We start from the raw sequence: 22,210 nt of genomic DNA, 5'->3' as shown, positions 1-22,210 counted from the left end.
CCAAACCGACACAGGACACACACACACACACACACAAACAAACACCCAAACACACACACACACACACACACACACACAAACACACACACACGGTTCGACAGGTCTTTATTAATACAAAGGGAATGCCTTAAGGTTAACACACGTGCTGTAACAACAACATCTGAATTCAGATGTTAGGCCAGTCTGGCTGTTGCTGCTCAGTTCTCCTCATCAACGTTTCTTTTCTGCAATGCACAGAGCACACACACACACACATTTGAACAGAAGGAAACACATATAAACATGTTTTCCAAATCCAGAGAAAATGTTGTCATTATATATAATTCAAAATTTATGGCCACAGTAACAGATAGTCTTCTTGGGAACATGATTCTCATTCTGTAAGATCAGTCAACATCGAATATTGTTAAATTTATTGTCCTACAACAAATCTATTAAATCCAGAGTTAGCCCTTCTAGAGTTAGCCCTGAACTGTAATTGTCCTCATTTAAAAGATCTGTAGGCCTATGTCTGTCTCTGTTCATGCAACTCCACTGTTCTATTGGTGCTGGAGCAGAAGCCTCACCTTGGGTTTCCCACACCGGCGGATCTTGTTTCCTGAGAGAAGAAGAGGACGGTCAGTGATCAGTGATGTTTTTATCCACACTTTTTTTCTACTCACACCATGCTTTAATTTGTCATGTCAAATAACGCTACATACTATAGTGGTGCTAAATATACACACATGTACAGACACACACACAAACACACACACACACACACACACACACAGGGCCGGCCCAAGCCTTTATGGGGCCTTAAGAAGAATTTATTTGGGGGCACCTCGGTGACACTGTATGATATAATTTTTTAATTAAGCTGTAATTTAATGTGCTCTTGGGGGCCCTCTAGTGGCCACAGGGGCCCTAAGCAGCCTCATAGTTCGCTTGTGCCTTGGGCCGGCTCTGCACACATACACAGGTACACTAAAACATGGGTGTGAATACTCACGCATTCAGAATGCTCACACACTCTCTCTCACACACAGACACACACTCAGTATTGCCAAAACCTCACCGGCCAGCAGGATAACTGAGAGGAACACGATGACCCCAGCGAAGGTCAAACCACCGACCCTCAGGGTGTAGTAGTCTAAAACACAGGACACACTCAACACACTGTCTCCCATGGCAACCACCCTACCTCCTAGCTCTTTCTAACTTTCTCTTTCACCTTTGGTCTCTCTCCCTTTCTGTCTTACTCTCCCTCTCTGTCTTTGTCGCTCGCTCGCTCTCTCTCTCTCTCTCTCTCTCTCTCTCTCTCTCTCTATCTCTCTCTCTCTTTCTCCACTTCCCCTCTCCTTTTTTTTCTCTCTCTCACTCACTTGCAGTTTCATTGTCTATCTCTATCTGTGCTTGTCTCACTGATGGCTGTGTTGCTCAGACAGTAATGTAGTTAGGTACGTGAGAATGTACTGCCTGTCAGTGTGCATGGGTCTCTCACCATAGACAAAGTCTGCGTCAAAGTCCTTGTCCATCTTAGGAGCTGAAAAGAGGAATGAGAACCTAGTCAGCAACAACAAACATCATAACTGTCATCATCATTATTACGTCACAATAAGTCTCTTTATTACACATAAAACACACAGATACACACACTCATACAGATACATACACACACATACACACACACACATATTCATACACATATACACGCACGCACACACACCACACACACTCCTACACTTATACCACACACATACAGAAGCATACACACACACACACCCACACACACAAAACACACCCACAAATAGCATGTAACAACAACATGCACTATTGCCTACTGACCATCAGGTGCAAACACATTGTTGCTTTGAACCAGCTCAACTGTAACTCACACAGTTTAGTCACAGCAGTCATCTACCGCTACCCAAAAACACCCATCTCAATCCCCCAGCCATCAATGCACAGATTCAGCTGTGCCACTCACCTGCTCTCCAGCTGGTTCAGTCTTGATCTCAGTGCCTCTGTTGGAGAGGACAGAGAAGGAAGAATGAGGCAATCCCATGACAAGATCTTATCTGTGCGTCAATGATCTGAAGCAGGGAATGATCTATCTGAGACAATCCGTGTTTGACTGGTTAATCAGCTCACACACTCAACCAGTCACACAGTAGCAAACATGTCTAGTAGGATTGCATTCCTCAGATTTGTGTTGTGCAGCTCTCTCACTCTTTCTATCTCTCTCTACCTCTACCTCTCTCTCTCTCTCTCTCTCTCTCTGTCTATCTCTCTGTCTCTCTCTCTCTCTCTCTCTCTCTCTCTCTCTCTCTCTCTCTCTCTCTCTCTCTCTCTCTCTCTCTCTCTCTCTCTTTGTGTGTGTGTCTCTTTATCTCTCTATACCACCAGAGAGTAACAGCGCCCTCTGCTCTTTTCATTTGAATCGGCAGAATTTAATCATTAACTCAATGGATTTTGAGACTGAAACTCCATTTTGCATGGCTAACTTCCTTCTGGGTGACAGAATATGTGGTTAAAGTGTCTCAGCCTGGCTTCAGGGCTCCATACATGTTTTGTAATGTGTCTTTGGGTGGTCATTTTCCACCGGTGACTGCACAGGATCTCAGAAGGTGAGAAGGTGAGGTCATTCATTCTCTGAAAAGCAGATATAAACATTGACCTTGAAACCAGCATGGAACTACAAGGGTGCCCTATGGAACCATATGTCACAATAGAAGAACCCTGTAGGTAACAGACAGAACCCTGCTCAGGGCTGTAGGGTTCCCTATATCTATCTAACTGTCTGTCTGTCTGTCTGTTTCTAGACTATGTGTAGGACAAAAAAGTCAACTGAGTCTACTTAAGAGTGCGCCCTGAGCAAGGCACATGACCTGAAGCTCTCAGACTCCAGCTCTCCAGGAGCCCCAAGGGAAGAGGATGTGGGCCAACACATTCCCCAAGATAACACTTTGCCAGCATGTATGCTTACTGAGTCTACAGTGTTACCAGTCTGAGGGCATCATTTGAATGCAACAGATAGTGGGCTCGACGATGCAACCTTGGAAGTCGGTTTCCCACAAACCAAACACGTCTACAGGAGATGTATTTCCCACACTTCTACACAGCATATACACTGCTACACAGCTCAGACTCCACAGTACAGACACCAGCACAGTCCCTTATCACAGCACAGACACCACAGCAGAGCACAGACACCGGCACAGACACCAGAGCACAGACACTAGTCCATAGAAAACTATCACGGCACCGAGACCACAGCACAGACAGTACACCACAGCACAGTGTACACAGAATTTTTTACACAGCACACACAGGAGTTAATCCCTATCTAATGTGATGAGAGGCCGTGTGTATTCTTCGTAGCTTAAAGACAGTAGTTGTGTCTCACCTGTGGTGCGCTTTCCGGAGTACTCCTCTTGCTGCTGTCGGACCCGCTCTGGTATGTGTGAGTGTGTGTGCGTGTGTGTGTGTGAGTAGCCAGGTGCAGCCTCCAGACCCCCCCGACCCACACACACTCACACACATCCACAAACACACACGATTTACAAACACACAAACGCACGCCCACATACACACACCTAAAAATATACACACACGTCTACAAACACATACACGCACACACAAACACGCACACGTACACACACCTGAAAATAGACACACGCACACACAGACACACACACGCACCCTCTTCTCCCATGTATCAGTAACCATCCATCCACATATTTACAGCTCCATAAACTCGACCCTTCGGCACCAATAAAGAACACAGAAGAGCAACCTTTGGAACCTGCGGCCCAGATGAGAACGTTACAGGCTAACCTGGGGCCTTGGACCTGCAGGTCACCACATTGTCCACCCACCTGGGGCCTTGGACCTGCAGGTCACCACATTGTCCACCCACCTGGGGCCTTGGACCTGCAGGTCACCACATTGTCCACCCACCTGGGGCCTTGGACCTGCAGGTCACCACATTGTCCACCCACCTGGGGCCTTGGACCTGCAGGTCACCACATTGGGTAACCGTGTAGATGGAGGAGGGGTGGAGCACCTGTGGCTGTCCTTTAGTAAGGTGACAGGTGTTGAAGGGTTGGGGTTGGCGGGGGATGGGGGATAAGGATGGGCTCCAGGGGCCCGGGGTGGTGGGCAGGAATGTGGGGGGGATTTGGGGGTCTTGGTGAGGGAGGGGCTTAAACATTCTGGCTTACAAGGTCACTGCTGAGGTCACTGCTGAGGTCACTGCTGAGGTCACTGCTGATCCATGTATATTTGTAAGATTCCTGATGGATCCTAACCTCTTGAGCGATGCTTTCTGATTCTTATGTGTCTGTGTTGAAGGTCTGGATGCTGTTCTGATACTCAGCCAGTTATCTGTGATGCAGTGTGTGTGGGTGGTGTGTGTCGGTGTGTGTTTGTGGGTAGGTAGTGTCAGGAGAGAACACATGTTGACAACACATGTTGTCAGACAGTTTGTTCCTAGGTCAAGTTGCTGTACCTGTATACAAACTCTCCCAGTACACTTTAATACTCTCTGGTCACGGTTATCAAAGATGAAAGGATGAAGGAAGACAATAGGCCTTGATCACTACTGAAAGTGAGGGAAGAATGGATTTTCTGTCTCTTTTTCTCTCTGTGTGTTTCAAATACGGATGAATCAATTCTGTATTTTCCGTCAGTCCCACAAAGCGAACAAACAGCGAGCACAACAGAAAACTGGTGTTGGACACTTTATTTACAATGTGAAAAGCACAAAATGCAGCTACAGAAAACAGCCTTGTGCACTGGTTGACCAGAGTAGCTAGTTGTTCAGGAGTCTTCATTGCACTGTAGATACAGGTGGACTCGACAAGATGGGAGCAACACCAAGCATACTATCCCCCAGGTCCTAAACACCTCCTTATATATATATATATATGTTCACTCCCATTATCATGACCCTGCTACGATTAGCATGTGAGTTGCAAATCTTGTGAGCACGCACACGCTTACACACACACACTCTTCCATTAACTACACTGTTGAGTCATGCTAAACTGTGCAATGCTATTGGCTGTAAATAAATTGGATTTATTACACAACAGTGTACCTAAACCTTAAGAACATAATAAGCAAACACAGGTTTGTGGCACTAGTATATGGCGAATCCTCCAATCACAGTCTGCCTTAGAGGGCAATGGGAGCTGGCCTGGCAGTGCACGGTGGATGACCTCACAAAACCTCTGGCACCTTCCTCTGATAGTCATGTATAAAGTGTAACACCATCTCACACACACACACACACAATCCTTACCTTCCTACCCCTATCTCTTACATACAGTCAAACATCCAAAACACATACACACTCATAACCCCCACCGACATTGTCCTAAATAATATAGATAATTACTCTATATATATACTTTATTTACTGTTTATGTATGCAGGCTAAGAATAAGTGTACTTATATATATGCAAGTCTACTTTTTACCAGCTTAATGATCTGCAGGTGGGAACAATATAAAGACGAAGAGTTACAAGACTGACTGTGACAACAACAAGAACAACAACTTGCAAACAAAACACCAGCTAACCTCCAGAACCGAAAGACAACAGAAACACAAGGTATTCTAAATACAAATAACATTGACACCATTGGCGGTTCTCTGGAGAACTAGGATATTGACACCATCAGCAGAGGGTGGTGTAGGCTAAGACAACAAGCTGTAGACAATGTTGCAAAAAGGCACGGTAACAGAGTACAGACAGGAGTACTGGGACACTGGCACAGTCACAGAGCACACAACAGACTAGAGGTGTATGTACACAGTTTCTCCATTCCTCCTCTATCCCTCCTCTCCTCCATCCCTCCTTCCTCCTTCACCATCTGTCTCTCCTGCCTTTACAGTAGTTACATTCATCATCATCATCATCAGCACCATCGTATCCTACATCATGTAGCCCATCTTTCAATGTGTGTTATGTGGTGTGTATGTGTGTGTGTGGTGTGCCAGGTGTGTATGTGTGTGGTGTGGTTAGTGTGGGTAGGTAGGTAAACTGTAAGCAGGTAGTGATTCAAAAGCCAACAGTTTTTTTTTTTTTTAGGGGGCAGGGGTTGGGTTGGGGTGGGTTCAGGGGTCAAAGGTGAAGTCTTCAGTTCTCCTCTTTGGGGGTCTCTGTGGTGGCTGAGGCTGTAGAGAGGAGAGGAGGAGAGAAAAGGGGGAGGAGCGAAGATGAGAAGTGAGGAGGACAGAGAGGATAGGACAGGAGAGGGGAAGGAGAGTAGAGGTGAGGTGAAGGGGGTGAAAGGAGGAGAATTAGAAAGGGGTGGTTGAGAGACAAAGGAGGGGGGAGTCTTAAGTTACTGCTTACTGTGGTGTCAGTTAGTAAGTGTTGTTACGCTCACAGCTTGAAACCCTCTTTATCACACACAAACACACACACGCACACCCTCGATAGCACCCGCACATAGTCTGTCTCTCCCTCCTACCCCATCTCACCTTCTCTGTCCCTCTATATCTATTTCTTTCTCACTCCTCTCCCCACTCTCTCTGTTTCCTTTTCATTTTCTCCCTCTTCTCCCCTCTCTTTCTCTCTCTCTCTCTCTCTTTTCCCTCCTAAACTCTCCCCCTTCTCCTTCCTCTCCTCCCCCACCTCCATCTCTCTCAGGAGGGTTCCTCTTACCCTTGGTGATGATCAGGTTCTCAGCCTGTGCCTCCTCATCCCCAGGGGCCCTGCAATACAACCCACAGGTGTCATGGTAACCACACATGAGCAGAACATAGCCCCACCCACAGGAAGTAAACAACACACAACAACATTGAGGACAGCTGATCAGAAAGAGTCCCTCCGTTACCTTGGTTTCTGGTTGATGCTGCAACGACATCTTCGACCTGGAGATAGAAAACATCATCAACGACCAATCATGAACAGGATATCATTTTGAACCACTTAAGGACACCACACAAACACATACACACACTTACTAAGAATGAGGAGGATGCCCAGCGCAAAGAGCACCACTGCAAACACCAGTCCTCCAATCCTGAGGCTCTCATAGTCTGGAGTAGAGAAAGAGAGAGATGGAGAGAAAGAAAATAGGACAGTGATGCGAGAGAGATGACAGGGGAAGAGTAAGAAAAAGAGAGAGTGAGCCAGAAAAAGAAATGGAAAGAGGAGAAAGATATAGAGGAAGAATAAGAAAGAGAAAATGAAATTAGATGAGTACTTCATGGGCTAGATTCCAACAGACTCCTGAATTACTGTGAGACCTACTTACCATAGGTGAATGGATCCAGCTCTTTCTCCTTATCTACAAACACAGAATCCAAGACCATCAGAACCCTGCCGTGGTGTTTCACACCCCTATCTCTACACACTAGATACCAAAGCCCCATACGTAACGCAAACCTTCACCAGAATCACATCAAGAGATGTACTGTAGACTACGTCTGTCAGTAGGTGATTACAAAAAATCTGTATCAATACAACTTCATCAATACCTGACCTGACCTCACCTGATTCGTGGATGGTAGAGACAAGACAGGTGAACCTAATCCCTGTCTAATCCCTGTCTCGCTGTTATTCTCTGCTGTGGTAGTACTGATCTGAACACCTCTGACACTGATAATCCCTGGATGTCAATCCCATGAGGAGGTCTGCAGTGTCTATCTGTGCTCATCCAGTCTGCTCGTCAGCTAGTCCCACTGAAGGGAAACCTGCCAGATGCCCTTAGCATGGTTGTGGGCTACTCACCTTGTACACTGGGGTCTGACTCCGCTGTGAGAGAGACCGGGTGGGAGGAGGATACAGAAGGAGATAAAAAGAGACAGATGTAACTAGTAAAGACATATCATTCCTTAAATTAACTGTGGGGAATGTTGAGGTGGATACACTGAGGGGTGTGTGAGTGCATGGTTGTGTGGGGTTTGATGTGAGAGGGCACTAACCAGCCACATAAACCAGGAGCGAAAAAAGGAAGAACAGAATAGTTTCCATGGTAACTGCAGAAATATAGAGAGGGAGTGGAGAGAGGGAGGGAGAGAGAGAGAGAGAGAGAGAGAGAGAGAGAGAGAGAGAGAGAGAGAGAGAGAGAGAGAGAGAGAGAGAGAGAGAGAGAGAGAGAGAGAGAGAGAGAGAGAGAGAGAGAGGAAAAAGAGGGAGAGACAAACAATGGCAGACATCAGTATTAGTGAGAGCTATCTGTTTGGCAAACCTTGGCTTAAAGAACCCAGACATGCATGTGTGTTCTAGAGTGTAGGACTGTTGCCATCTCCCCCTCCAGTGTTCTAGAGTGTTACTGTCTACTCCAGTGTTCTACAGTGTTACTGTCTCCTCCAGTGTTCTAGAGTGTTACTGTCTCCTCCAGTGTTCTAGAGTGTTACTGTCTCCTCCAGTGTTCTAGAGTGTTACTGTCTCCTCCAGTGTTCTAGAGTGTGGGATTGTGGTGAAAATCCCAATCAGCTCACATGACGGACCTGGCCTACTTAGATGAAGCAGTGGCGCACACACACAAAGCACACACAGGTTTCTAATTTTTCTTATTGAAAGAGACAGAATGAGGAAGTCATGTAACCAGTTCTCTAAACACACTGAAAGCAGATACACCACAATGCATACAAGCAGGTTTGGTTTTTGGAGTAACCTTGACTGTTCCTTGTAGACAACAACAATATAATTTCAGGCTTTCAACCTTGCTGAGATAAACTTACTGAGCTCTTAGTGAACCAAAATAATACTAGATAATATAGATGGGACTGGCCAACATCAAATCTATGCACTATTCTCAATGTTATATTTAGGCAGGTGTGTGGGGAGTGAGTGTGTGTGTCTTGGGGTGGGGGGGGGGCTAGAATAAGGCTTGAATGTAGAGGCCAGATGAAGGCTGTCTCTGACCTCATCTTAACATAAAGTGTGAAAGTGCTGAGTGACTGGCTGAGCCCCAGACACAGCACTACACCCTGGAGCACAGCGAACACACAGAGATCAATCACATGATCAATATCTTTAAATCCACCCGCAGGAACAGTCTGCACCTGTTAGAGCGGCCCTCTCTCTGCCTCTGTCTCTGTTCCTGTCTCTGCCTCTGTCCTTGTCTCTGCCTCTGTCCTTGTCTCTGCCTCTGCCTCTGTCCTTGTCTCTGCCTCTGCCTCTGTCCCTGCCTCTGTCTCTCTCTGTCTCTGCCTCTGTCCTTGTCCCTGCCTCTGTCTCTGCCTCTCTCTGTCTCTGCCTCTGTCCCTGTCCCTGTCCCTGCCTCTCTCTGCCTCTGTCTCTGCCTCTGTCCCTGTCTCTGCCTCTGTCACTGCCTCTCTCTGTCTCTGTCTCTGTCCTTGACCCCTCTGTTACCTCTGTATCCCCTGGAGAGAAGCCCTGACTCCAGAACGTGAGATGAATCATGAATTATGGATGCAGACAAGATAGACAAGAAGGAAAAGAAAGCAGAGGAACAAAAAAGCATTGGAGGGGTGTGTATGTGTGTGTCAGCCTTGCTCCTGGGTGTAGGGGTTTGTATCATCACACACTCGAGCGCCCACACTCACACCCTTCTCTTGTGAACATGGTGTGTGTGTGTGTGTTTATCCTGATACAATGGGTCCATGTCTGCATGATCCGTCATAGATAATGCAGTGCGATGAAACCTGAGATGATTTTCCCTTTAGTGTGTGTGTGTTGGGGTGTGTGTGTGTGTGTGTGTGTGTGATCCAACTAGAGCAGTGAGATATTTTGGGTGTTGTTTTGCAATTGAAGAGCGAGAAATCAGTCTCATCTCATCCATCCATTCATTTATTCTCTCTCTGTTTATCCCCTCTCTCGCTGTCTCTCTTTCAGATCGCTCTCTTGCTCTCTCTCTCTCTCTCTCTCTCTCTCTCTCTCTCTCTCTCTCTCTCTCTCTCATTGAAACATAAACATACGCCTTTAATTCAAGATGTTCTTATAATGATGCTGTTCAGGGGTGGAGAGACTGATGAAAAAATATGCCTCCAGAATACAGTGTGTGAGTGTGTGTGTGTGTGTGTTCATATAAAACATCTATATTATATTACATGTAGCCTACACATGTAGTAGGCCTATATGTAGAGTCACTTATGCACTCTGCTTTTCAGGTTTTCTCAAAGGAGTGGATAACATATTCTTATATATGTTAATATATGACAACATTGTATCCAGTAGTCCAACGCAAATCCTATAGGTTCTCCAGACTAAACTCATTACAGCGCTAAATATTTGTTAAGTCTCTGCATAGTTCTCGTCATCAGGGATGCCAAATGTACAGGGCGTTTGTAATTAAACGTTTAGGCTATAGGACGATAGAAGAACTGGATCACAAACAGGACACCACATGGAGTATTTTAATGCAACGACCTTCGGCTAAATTATTTTGCTTCTAGATTATACCAAAATCACCATGAAGACAACTGATTCTGAGACGCCCTCCTCATACGTGCGTCTTGCTATGGTGCTGATGTATTGCCATGGCAACAACTGCTGTCAGGTGACCGCAACCCGAGGATCCAAACCACTGCGCTTTCGAGCGGCGGGAAATGGTCTAAGCTATCGACGTTAAACCACATTTAGAAACATAGTCGTGATGAGTGGAGATGCGGGTGGAAATATTATTACCTGTCCAATTCGATTTCGAACTCCTCAAACACAAAATAGAAAGCAATGATATTACTCTGCCTATTTATTCTCCATCGTCATACGTGTCTTTAATTCAACGTCATAGGTTACGTGTCCTTATCTCATGTACGTTAAGTATGACTGTAGAAACAGGCATTTTCCCCCACTGTGAATGCGCGCCGCGAAGATCCGACCCAACCTGTGGATTGTCCTCCTATGACTACTCTCGGGTTTTAGAAAAGCACGTCTGAATGTCACTATTGAACAAATGACTTCTCCGGCAGTAAGGCTTAGATATACAAGCCTTCAAGAAATACAAAGACTAGGAGAGCAATGACTTCACACGTATTTGTGAAAAAGAGAGCGATCTTTGTATTTTTGTGTAAGAATCATGGTTTCATTTAACAATTACTTGAGGGTACATTCGGTGGCGAATTATTTATATAAGACTCCCATACAACCTTTGCAGCTTGATACTTATGGCCATTCTTCGTTGCTGTGGCAGACTTCTCACAGACAAGGGACACACCCTCGTGAGAGAGTATCACCAGACAACCGTTACAGTTTGGCGATACATGGGCCATGTTTGCAGAAGAACACGGTTCTTGAGCGTGTAAATAATTGTAATGTACATGTATTAACTGTAAAACGCAATTTGTGGGGTATACATTATAATTTAATTTCATTTTAAACAATTCATATTAGGAAATCTTTCACTGGCTATAATTCGCTGTGTTAAAGATAACATATTTAGGATTTATCACACATTTATCACACTCGTGTTGACATAAAATTAAAGTTTGTTGAGACATTACTACTTCAGAAAGCGCATGCATATCTAATTTCAAATAAATGATATAAAACACATATTTTAAATGAAACATGCATAGTATTCGTTCTCACAAGCCTGTCCCTTTTGTCTGTCTTCGTTCTTTTTGTTAAAGACTCAATGCTTTCTTTTTTTTCAACAACACACAAGTCACGTACACGCCCCTCTAGAAATCAAACGGAAACGTGATAGACCGTCTTACCTCCCGGTATTGCCTCGCTGACAAACAACGTCTTGAAATCCAGAATACGACGACGGATCAGCAACCTTCTTTGTCAAAAACAACGTCTAACATCTGGGACTTCCTCCTGCTCAGTCGATCCAAAGAGATCAAGGGGTGGCCGTGGAAGAATAACAGTATATGACCACGGTCTATATTATTTAAAACGAGCCAACACTTAAAATAATAGAAAAATATGTATGCAGTCCCTTCAATTGATACCTTGTTTTGTGCCTTATCACTTTATCAATGTAGAAAGATTCTTTCTGTCGCTTCCGCTCTCCCCGATACACACACACACACACGCTGACCTAAGATGCGATAGGAGGCGCGTCTATAGCCATCTAATCTTCTGCTTTACGCGCGCGCGTCTCCACCCGGTCCCCAAGCTCTCTCTCTCTCTCTCTCTCTCTCTCTCTCTCTCTCTCTCTCTCTCTCTCTCTCTCTCTCTCTCTCTCTCTCTCTCTCTCTCTCTCTCTCTCTCTCTCTCTCTCTCTCTCTCTCTGTCTCTCTCTTTCAGTTGCTCCTCAAGGAAGGTCTGTGAAGGGGCTTCGCTTCTCGTGCTGGAAGAAGCTATAGTGACGTAGCTACTTGGCCCGAAAACAGTTAAGCTATAGGACAAGACCCACACCACGCATTGATGGCATGATGTATTTACCACAGTCGACACCACATCTAAATAATCTTGGAGTCTGTTGGCAGTGGATTTGTGACTTTTATTCATTCATATGCATGAGTTTTATTCAGTTATATTGCAATTCAAGGAGTGTTGTTTGGATCGATAGACAGACTTCCATGAAGTTACTTTACGCTACGACACGGGCCTAACCACATGAGTGACTAGAGGCAGTAGCATATGCCTGCACTCTGTTCATCAGTCTAGAGCCAACCCAGTCTCTACACCAGCATATCTTAAAAGAACCACAGACTGGATCTGTGTTTGGGAAAGAACAGATGTGAAGAGTTTAAGAATAATAAGTGGTATGCGTTAGCTGTGAGAACAGAGGAGAAAGGTGCAAAAACCTTGACTCCTCCTGCCCCTTCTGCCCCCCCTCCCCTTCATCACACACCCCTTCCCCAACAAGGTGAAGGTCATAGTAGCTATAGGTCTACTGCAAGTTTGATATACCACCAGAAAATACCAAAACTGGAATCAAAATAACCCAGAGTATGCAACATAGAGTTTCAGTGCATTAACATTTATGGGATCAAGTGAATTGTACGGAACAGCACACATACTGTACATCCGCTGATTCTGGGAGGTACAGCACAGAACAGTCACATTTAGAAAAAAAGTTCACCCTCCTCTCCTCCACCTATCCAGCTGTCCATCATAGCTGTCCACCCCTCTCTCCCTCCATCAGGGGGACGAAGCAGGTTGCCAGTGGGCTTCTTGGACACAGGATGTAGCAGCGCCATCGGAGAGGAAGTGACATCACGGCCTCTCTTGCTGTGAAAGGGTTGCAGATTGAGTGGGATAATTTAGTCTGTCTCTTTCTCTCTTTCTTTCTTCTTCCCTCTCTCATTCACTCAATCAGTGTCTACATCTCTGTCTCTCTCCCTCTCACCTGCGTCTTTCTGTAGACCCAGGGCACCAGGCTGGACACCTTGGTGTAGACTCCAGGCTGGCTCCTCTGCCCGCACCCCGCCCCCCAGCTCGTCACTCCCACCAGGTACCAGCGACTGTCATCGGCTTGGCACACCAGTGGCCCGCCACTGTCGCCCTGGGAAACCAGAGGAGAGCATGAGAGTAGTAGGAACACTGGGAGAATGTCAAAGTTGTTGACCAATAATCACTATAAACTTTGCTATGGAACCATATTTAATTTTTCCGCACACCCTTGTCAAAGAGTAGAGCATAGAGGCTAAAAGCTGATTGACCATCAAGTTGAAAGAGAGACATGAAGAGACCCTACCTGGCAGGAATCTCGACCACCTTTCAGGTCTCCAGCACACATCATGTTGGTAGACACAGTACCAGCATAGATCATGGAGCTGTTACACACACGCGAGTCTATGAGTTCCACCTGGACGCCCATCAGAGTCGTGGAGCCACTCGCTGTGGGAGGGGGGGGGGGGGGGGGGATTGGTTAGATCATTCATTCAGTCATGGATGGATTCAATAATCAGCATCTCCTGTCTCCTTCCACCCCAACCTCCCTGCCCCTTGCCCCTCCTCCCTTCTCCTTGCCCCTTTCTTCCCTCCTCCTTGTGCCTCCCAGCTGTCTGCTACCTGCTCCTTCTGATGTGGTACCGAAGCCAGTGGTCCAGCAGTTGCTCCCTTGGTGAAACATCTGGTCGAAGGCTGGCAGGCAGGCGGGTTGGACAACACCTGAATACCACACACACACACATACACACATGCATGCGCACGCACACACGGACACACACATCGTCCCAATTAAGACGGCCACATTAGATTATTGTTGAGATGGCGGACTCTCCACAGACACAGAAGAAAGAGACACCAAAGAGACTAGAAGATGACATTCACAGCCTCAATATGACCAGGGTATCCTCTCTTTTCTCTCCTCTCTCTTCCTCTCCTCTCTCCTCTCTCCTCCTTTCCTCTATTCTCCTCCCCTATCCTCTCTCCTCCTCTCCTCTCTCCTCCTATCCTCTCTCCTCCTCTCTTCTCCTCCCCTATCCTTTCTCTTCCTCTCCTCTCTCCTCTCCTCTCTCCTCCTCTCCTCCCCTATCCTCTCTCCTCCTCTCCTCTCTCCCACTCTCCTCTCTTCTCCTTCCCTATCCTCTTTCCTCTCCTCTCTCCTCCTCTCTTCTCCTTCCCTATCCTCTCTCCTCTCCTGTGTCCTCCTCTCCTCTCTCCTCCTCTCCTCTCCTATCCTCTCCAGACTCACCGGTGAATGTGACTGGAGCAGTGAGTTTGAGGAGGGCGATGTCCCGGTCATTGGTCTTGTTGTTGTAGTTCTCATTCAGTAAGATCTGCTCCACATAGTAGGGGATGGGCAGCTGGTCCTGGGAAACAGTCCCTCCATACACATGCCAGTTACTGGCCACCAGAGCAGAGGGGGTGGACCTGAGCAGGGAACAGAATGGAGGACAGCAAGTTTACTCTCTAACCAAGACTTCAGCTCAGAATGCTGGTATTGTAAATAACGATAAGCAGATTTATGTGAGATATTTATGGATATGTACTGGATATACAGTTCCTCTTGCATAGAAAGAAATAGAAAGAGATGGAGGATGAAAGAAATGGAGATCTCATGTTATAAAACAGCCATTTCATCTGAACCTCCATGACAACTGACCAAGGGAAGCAGTGAGCGGCGGTGATGACGAAGTCAGGAGAGATGAGCACGCCTCCGCAGATGTGAGTGCCCCTGTACTGCAGGGACAGCTGCCAGGGCCACTGGCCCGGCTGGGAAAGTGCGCCCCCTATGATCCTATTGGTGGACTGCTGTCGGCCGCAGTCTGGATGAAAGAAGAGGAGAGCAGCAGGCTTGTGGGATTCTGTCTGGAGATGTCTATAGTGGGTGTGTGTGTGTGTGTGCGCGTGTGTGTGTGCGCGTGTGTGTGCGCGTCTGTGTGCGTGCACTTGTGTGACTCCTCACCCACACACTGCAGGGACACAGTCTTGTCATCTGGGCAGGTTTTGCTACGTCAACAAAAATATTAGTTTATTGTCAGTATGCAAATTCTTTAACAATATTAATTAATTGATTGATTGAATGAATACATGATTAATTAGTTGATTATTTTACTGTTTTGTTCATTCATTTACTTATTTAATCATTCAATAATTCACTCATCGATCAATCAAGAAGTACATTCATTCAGTCTTAAATGGTGTCTGACCTGATGTTGACCAGCCCCTGGATGGGCAGGGCCGATTTGTTGCTCAGAGTCAGAGATGTAGACTGCTGGGAACTCACTGGCTTAGTGCCATAAGCACTGGGTGGAGAAACGCATGTACATACACACACACACACACACACACACGCACGCACACACACACACACAGGCGTGTTTAGACTCTGGGCAAGATAAACAACACCAGAATCCAATCCCTCTCACTGATGCCTTGTGAAACTCGTTCAGCCTCTGTCACACTCAAATAGCCAAGAGAGGACCAAGGAGAATTTGTCTGAGGACACACACAAGTGTACTCATACACAAGTGCACACATACACATAGAGGAGAACCTGTAATATCTGAATGAGATTGTACTGTAAGGTACTTAAGTTTTCTACACTGAAATTGTACTTTTAAGTACGCATTACTTTAGTAATGTACTTTCCTTTGTGCTTTCCTTTGTGCTTTTACCGTAAACATTCTTATGGTTTTTCTACTCTAAAGTACTCTAGTTTTCAACTCTGAGATTTTACTCTGAGAAACAGTAGTTTTCTACTCTGAGACACTCTTGTTGTTTTACTCTGATATTCTACACGGAAGTACTCTAGATTCCTTCTCTGGTGTACTCTAGTTATCTACTGTGGTGTACTCTAGTTTTCTACTGTGGTGTACTTTAGTTTTCTACTGTGGTGTACTTTAGTTTTCTACTGTGGTGTACTCTAGTTTTCCAGTGTGGGGTAGGATGTGAGTGGTGTCCACCTTCTGAAGCCCAGCTGGGCGCAGGTCTGGTCAGCATAGCTCTGGTCCCAGCCCAGGTAGCAGACTGGGAGGAAGAGACCGTCCTCAGACGTGCGGACGTGCAGAGAACCGTTCTCTCCAAACCTCACTGGTGGAAGGAGGAGGAGGGGGAAGGGAGTAGTGATGTGGGAGGAGGAGGGGGAAGGGAGTAGTGATGTGGGAGTAGGAAGGGGAAGGGAGTAGTGATGTGGGAGGAGGAGGGAGAAGGGAGTAGTGATGTGGGAGGAGGAGGGGGAAGGGAGTAGTGATGTGGGAGTAGGAAGGGGAAGGGAGTAGTGATGTGGGAGGAGGAGGGAGAAGGGAGTAGTGATGTGGGAGGAGGAGGGGGAAGGGAGTAGTGATGTGGGAGTAGGAAGGGGAAGGGAGTAGTGATGTGGGAGGAGGAGGGGGAAGGGAGTAGTGATGTGGGAGGAGGAGGGGGAAGGGAGTAGTGATGTGGGAGTAGGAAGGGGAAGGGAGTAGTGATGTGGGAGGAGGAGGGGGAAGGGAGTAGTGATGTGGGAGGAGGAGGGGGAAGGGAGTAGTGATGTGGGAGTAGGAAGGGGAAGGGAGTAGTGATGTGGGAGGAGGAGGGAGAAGGGAGTAGTGATGTGGGAGGAGGAGGGGGAAGGGAGTAGTGATGTGGGAGTAGGAAGGGGAAGGGAGTAGTGATGTGGGAGGAGGAGGGGGAAGGGAGTAGTGATGTGGGAGGAGGAGGGGGAAGGGAGTAGTGATGTGGGAGGAGGAAGGGGAAGGGAGTAGTGATGTGGGAGGAGGAGGGGGAAGGGAGTAGTGATGTGGGAGGAGGAAGGGGAAGGGAGTAGTGATGTGGGAGGAGGAAGGGGAAGGGAGTAGTGATGTGGGAGGAGGAGGGGGAAGGGAGTAGTGATGTGGGAGGAGGAAGGGGAAGGGAGTAGTGATGTGGGAGGAGGAGGGGGAAGGGAGTAGTGATGTGGGAGGAGGAGGGAGAAGGGAGTAGTGATGTTGGAGGAGGAGAGGGAAGGGAGTATTGATGTGGGAGGAGGAGGGGGAAGGGAGTAGTGATGTGGGTGAGACAGACCAGACTGGGGCACTCAGACTGACTGTGTCAATTACTGTGACGCCTCCTTGATAACCGTCCGTGCGTGCGAGTGTGTGTGTTTGTGTGTCAGTGCGTGCGAGTGTGTTTGTGTGTCAGTGTGTGCGCGTGTGTGGGTGTGTATGTGTGTGTCAGTGTGCGAGTGCGTGTGATGAATGCTCACCACAGTCGTTCTCGTCAGTTCCCAGCTCGCAGTCTATCTTGGAGTCACACTGGACTGTGGTGTTGGAGCAAGTGTCGGAGATGCTCAACATCTTATCATGATTCCCATGGCTTCCGTCCTCCCCACTGTCATTGTCAGCAGCCCCTTCATACCCCAAACCTCCCCCACCTTCCTCATTGAGACCATCAATGTGGCCCCCACCAGGAGGTCTGGCAGGGCGGGAACTATAATGCACTGAGAGAGAGAGATAGGAAAAAAAGAAAGGGAAGACAGAGAGAGATGGAACAAATATGGGAGGGGGAAATGAGAGGGAAAGGTAGAGAAAGTAAAAGATGGATGCAGAGAGAGAGGGAGGTCAACAACAAAAAAAACATTTTAGGGAGCAAAATATTTATAAATATGTATGCGGTGAGATGAGACAAGAACAGGGTTAGGTTTAGAGTAATGTACTGCATGTGTCCGTGTGTGCCTGCATGTGTGTGTGTGTGTGTGTGCCTGCACGTGTGCGAGTGTGTGTGTGGTTGCTACCTCCCAGCCAGATGAAGACACCCAGAAGGGCGAGGAAGAGGATGGTGACCCCAAACATGGCATATCGTTTGGTCTTGTTGGTGCAGCATCTCAGCTTCGTACTGCTGGGGAGTTCTGTGTGTGGTGAAGGGCCGGGGGGGGCACACACACATATACAGGGGGGGAGAAATACATCACATATACAGACATAATAAACAACATACATCATGTTATATTGTTTTCTCTGTCGTAAGTCTTTTCTTTTCTGTAAACAACCAATTGAATAGAGATGTCACATAGTACATGTACATACAGTAAATGAGTACAGTGAGAGGGGAAGGTCGCTCTGCTGACCTTTGCTGGGTTCTTTGACCGGCAGAGGGGTCACTGCTGGTACATGCTGGGGGATGTAGTACGGCTGACTGGGAGGGACCAACCAGGCAGGGTCCCCAAACACCACATCCTCGTAGGACTTGAGGGGGGGCTGGGTGTGTACTGCCACAGAGTAGGGGGGCGGGCGCTCGTTCTGGAGGGAAGGGAGGAGTGGGAGAGAGGGGGGGAGACGGAGGAAAGAATAATTATTTATTCATGCAAATGCTGAGAAAGAGAGATAAATAGATAGTAACTACACAACAAAAGGAGCACAAGGGAAATATAGAAGCGGAGAGAGAGAGCAAGAGAGAGAAAGAGTTCAAAAGAGAAAGAGAGAGAGATAACTGGGACGAGGGGGGGGGGGGGGAGCAAGGAGGGACACTGAACAACTGCATCATAAGCTCTGAACTATGATACAGCATGTGAACCATGGAAGACAGTGAGCTGGAACATGTGGTGGGGGTTTTGATAAGACAACCCTTCTCTGACTGTTTCTGTGGGTAACAGGAGCTGGGCATTGTTTTCCTGTCTGTCTGGCACCATCTCCTGGCTTTGTTGTCTGTGGAAGATACCTAACTACCTCACGGAGCTGACTCCTGAGAGCCTCACGGTGGAGGTGACTCTCCTGAGAGCCTCATGGTGGAGCTGACTCCTGAGGGCCTCATGGTGGAGCTGACTCTCCTGAGAGCCTCAGGGTGGAGCTGACTCCTGAGGGCCTCACGTTGGAGCTGACTCTCCTGAGAGCCTCAGGGTGGAGCTGACTCCTGAGAGCCTCACGGTGGAGCTGACTCTCCTGAGAGCCTCAGGGTGGAGCTGACTCCTGAGGGCCTCACGGTGGAGCTGACTCTCCTGAGAGCCTCACAGTGGAGCTGACTCTCCTGAGAGCCTCAGGGTGGAGCTGACTCCTGAGGTCCTCACGGTGGAGCTGACTCCTGAGGGCCTCACGGTGGAGCTGACTCCTGAGCGCCTCACGGTGGAGCTGACTCTTCTGAACGCCTCAGGGTGGAGCTGACTCCTGAGGCCTCACGGTGGAGCTGACTCTCCTGAGAGCCTCAGGGTGGAGTTGATTCTTCTGTCACATCCTCTGACGAGCACCTCTGTCACTTAGACTAGACCACATCTCATGGCAACAGGCAGACACATGCACATTCAGACACACAGTGTAACTCTTTTCTCTGACCATAATTTCAAATGGGTTCAGACATCGACCCACTCTCTGACTCTCGCTTCATATTTCTTATCCTTTGTTCATCCCTCCATCCCTCCATTCACACTCTGCTCTCTGTTGCACTCTTCGGCTCCTCTGATGAATCAACAGCCATTTCAGATCAGTCAGCTGATCAGGTCACCAGACCCTACCCCCTCCCTCCCTCCAACCCAAACTCCCCTCCCTCCCTCCCTCCCTTAATCCCTCCCTCCTTCCCTCACTCCAACCCAAACTCCACTCCCTCTATTGTTGCCAGTAACTGGAATTGGTTGCCGTGGGGGGAAATGGAACGGTGAGGGAGCACCGCTCGCCGTGGCAACCGTGTGGGTCCCCAGCAGCGGTGACAGCCTTCTGGCTGGCGAGCAGCTTGGCAGTGAGCCTGGCAGTTATGACCCACATACACAGACAGGTCAGTCAGGTAGAGTAGAGCTGCACCCTAGAGAGCAGACTGCTGCCTGCATCACTGCCAGTCTCTCCTCTATCCCTGGTGTTATTTTAATCTCTCAGTTTCCTCTTGATCTCACTCTGTCTCTCTTTCTGTTTTGCGTTTTGTTTTGTTCTGTTCTTTACTGCACTCTACTATACTCTTCTCGATTTTACTTGACTCTACTCGACTCTACTCTACTCTGCTCTAGTCTACTCTACTCAGTTGTGTTCTTCCTTGGGAAGATGTCATCCTCTAGTCTGGCCCCATCCTGCTGCCAGAGTGATAACTATCTCTACAGTGTGACTATATGACTCAGCAGGTTATAGAGTGTAAACAAGGAGACTTCATGGTAACTAACTACTAAATCATGTATACATATGTTCGTCCTGCTAAATTAAACAGTTGTCATTGGAACCACTGTTACTAATAATATTAATACTTAGAAGGATTATTGAACTTCCTGGGAAACCTGTTGTAATTCCCTCTGTGGTGATGAACTGGGGCAAAATAAAACAACAAGAGTTCCTCATCTCAAAACGACGCTCCTACCTTCTCTACTGTACAAGAGTCTTGATATTAAAACATTCGAAAAAACACCTAAAGGTTCCCCAACCCCTCCTCTCCACTGTCCCCTTTCCCCACACACACCTACACACACTTACATATCCATACAAGGCTCAACTCATCACAATAAACCCAGTGGAAAAACACAAGCGGCAACACACACAGGGATTGGATCCACAGGTGACACAAACCAGTCTGTCCTTTTCTTTAGGTTGAGATCTCTGGTTGCAGGAAATGTCTACAGGCGCTCAATCTTCAGAATTACCACAATAGCAAAGGTTTATGAAAGAGGAGGAGTATGAGAGCGGAAGGAAGAGGAGGAGAGGAGGAGGAGAGGAGGAGAGGAGGAGAGGAGAGGAGGAGAGGAGGAAGGGAAGAAGGGAGGGGATTGGAATCCTAGAGTCAACTCAAATAAGTTGTCATTGTCTTCTCCAGGATAGCTTTTCACTTTAAACGACAGTTAAATCATCGGATTTAGAAGTTTGAGTAACAACGTTTCAAAGGTCAGGCTTGAACTATTGTATGACAACAAAGAATAAACAAAACAAAAGACCTCCACACCTGACATTGTGAAATTGGCCCCAAGTTTACCACAGATTTGATCACAATTCATCAGCATGAGATCAACTGACAGAACTGAATCGATCCACAATCCATAAATTTGAGTGCTCTAAATAAGGTTATGTTTGCCTCAACTCAGCGCTATAGCAACCATCTCAAACACCTGTGTGCAATTAGGTCAAACACACACACACAAAGGCATACACACACACACAGGCATACACACACACACAGGCATAGACACTCACACACAGATAGATCTACAGATAGACAGGCATGGAATCTAGGTGACCTGGAATATAAAGCCTGATTCCACTGAGCATGACGGAAGTGTATTACTCCACACTTCCCTCTATACAGGCCAATATGTGAAGCCAAAACACACAACCCAGTTCCCATACATAGAGAGGCAGGAGGCTGAGGACACATGACCCATGTGTCTCTATCTTGAGCAGGTGTATCCTGAGAACACAGCAAGTAATACGCTACATGGAGAGCCAAACCCAGGAGAGGTATGGAAGTAACAGCCATGTGGAGCGCAGAAACACGGCACTCTGCGCGTCACACGCACAAGCAGCTTTGACTGGTACAGCAATAGACAAACAGAGACGTTTGTGGGTGAGAGAAAGAGGGAAAGAGAGGGAAAGAGAGAGAAAGAGAGAGAAAGAGAGAGAAAGAGAGAGAAAGAGAGAGAAAGGGGGAAAGAACCACAGAACCCATCGAACTTTCGTAGACTTTTGGAATCATAGCACCTTCACCAACGGAAGAGGAGAGAAACGAAGTATAGAGACGAGCGGAGAGGAGAGAGGAGAGGACTGCAGAGGAGAAGAGGAGCCTAGGAACAGAAGGGAGGAACAGAGAAGAGGGGAAGAGAGGAGCGGAAGGACATACCTCTTCATGCTGTGCCATCGGACTCAGCGGGGACTCAGCGGGGTGGACAGAGCACACAGGTGCATTTGAGCGACAGGGGGCGGGGCCTGGGCTTCACATTCTTTTATTTGGCTCTCTCCCACACCTGTGACCAGAGAACACTGACACCTCCCTCAACACTCCTCCCTCCTTCTGTCTCCTCCACGCTCTGTCAGTCCACAGTTGACAC

At 47.4% G+C, this 22,210-nt stretch overlaps 2 protein-coding genes and 1 long non-coding RNA gene across 3 annotated transcripts; all 3 read right to left on the bottom strand.

Moving 5' to 3' along the window:
• Positions 1 to 1,056: 1,056 nt before the first annotated feature.
• On the bottom strand, positions 1,057 to 3,547 carry LOC134029180 (uncharacterized). Its single transcript, XR_009931621.1, has 4 exons — positions 3,389 to 3,547; positions 1,970 to 2,006; positions 1,484 to 1,525; positions 1,057 to 1,132 (listed from the first exon to the last, which is right to left on the bottom strand). It is a non-coding gene; the product is annotated as an uncharacterized LOC134029180 (long non-coding RNA).
• A 1,161-nt stretch (positions 3,548 to 4,708) lies between these two features.
• Positions 4,709 to 12,110, bottom strand: fxyd6 (FXYD domain containing ion transport regulator 6). Its single transcript, XM_062473200.1, has 8 exons — positions 11,625 to 12,110; positions 7,923 to 7,976; positions 7,729 to 7,752; positions 7,253 to 7,285; positions 6,960 to 7,034; positions 6,830 to 6,866; positions 6,658 to 6,707; positions 4,709 to 6,164 (listed from the first exon to the last, which is right to left on the bottom strand). Exons 2-8 carry the CDS (start codon positions 7,969 to 7,971, stop codon positions 6,127 to 6,129), a joined length of 306 nt encoding a protein of 101 aa, XP_062329184.1. The 5' UTR covers positions 7,972 to 7,976; positions 11,625 to 12,110; the 3' UTR covers positions 4,709 to 6,126.
• A 217-nt stretch (positions 12,111 to 12,327) lies between these two features.
• On the bottom strand, positions 12,328 to 22,136 carry tmprss13a (transmembrane serine protease 13a). Its single transcript, XM_062473182.1, has 13 exons — positions 22,003 to 22,136; positions 18,335 to 18,506; positions 18,002 to 18,115; positions 17,474 to 17,707; positions 16,215 to 16,341; positions 15,459 to 15,554; positions 15,215 to 15,258; positions 14,912 to 15,074; positions 14,501 to 14,679; positions 13,876 to 13,974; positions 13,559 to 13,701; positions 13,211 to 13,366; positions 12,328 to 13,092 (listed from the first exon to the last, which is right to left on the bottom strand). The coding sequence occupies exons 1-13, from the start codon at positions 22,018 to 22,020 to the stop codon at positions 13,078 to 13,080; spliced, it is 1,560 nt and encodes a 519-aa protein (XP_062329166.1). The 5' UTR covers positions 22,021 to 22,136; the 3' UTR covers positions 12,328 to 13,077.
• Between the last annotated feature and the right edge of the window lie 74 nt (positions 22,137 to 22,210).

Source organism: Osmerus eperlanus, chromosome 11 (assembly GCF_963692335.1).
Source record: "Osmerus eperlanus chromosome 11, fOsmEpe2.1, whole genome shotgun sequence".
Lineage (NCBI taxonomy): Eukaryota > Metazoa > Chordata > Actinopteri > Osmeriformes > Osmeridae > Osmerus > Osmerus eperlanus.
Note: the sequence above shows the minus strand (reverse complement) of the source record. Positions and strands in the feature narration are given on the sequence as shown.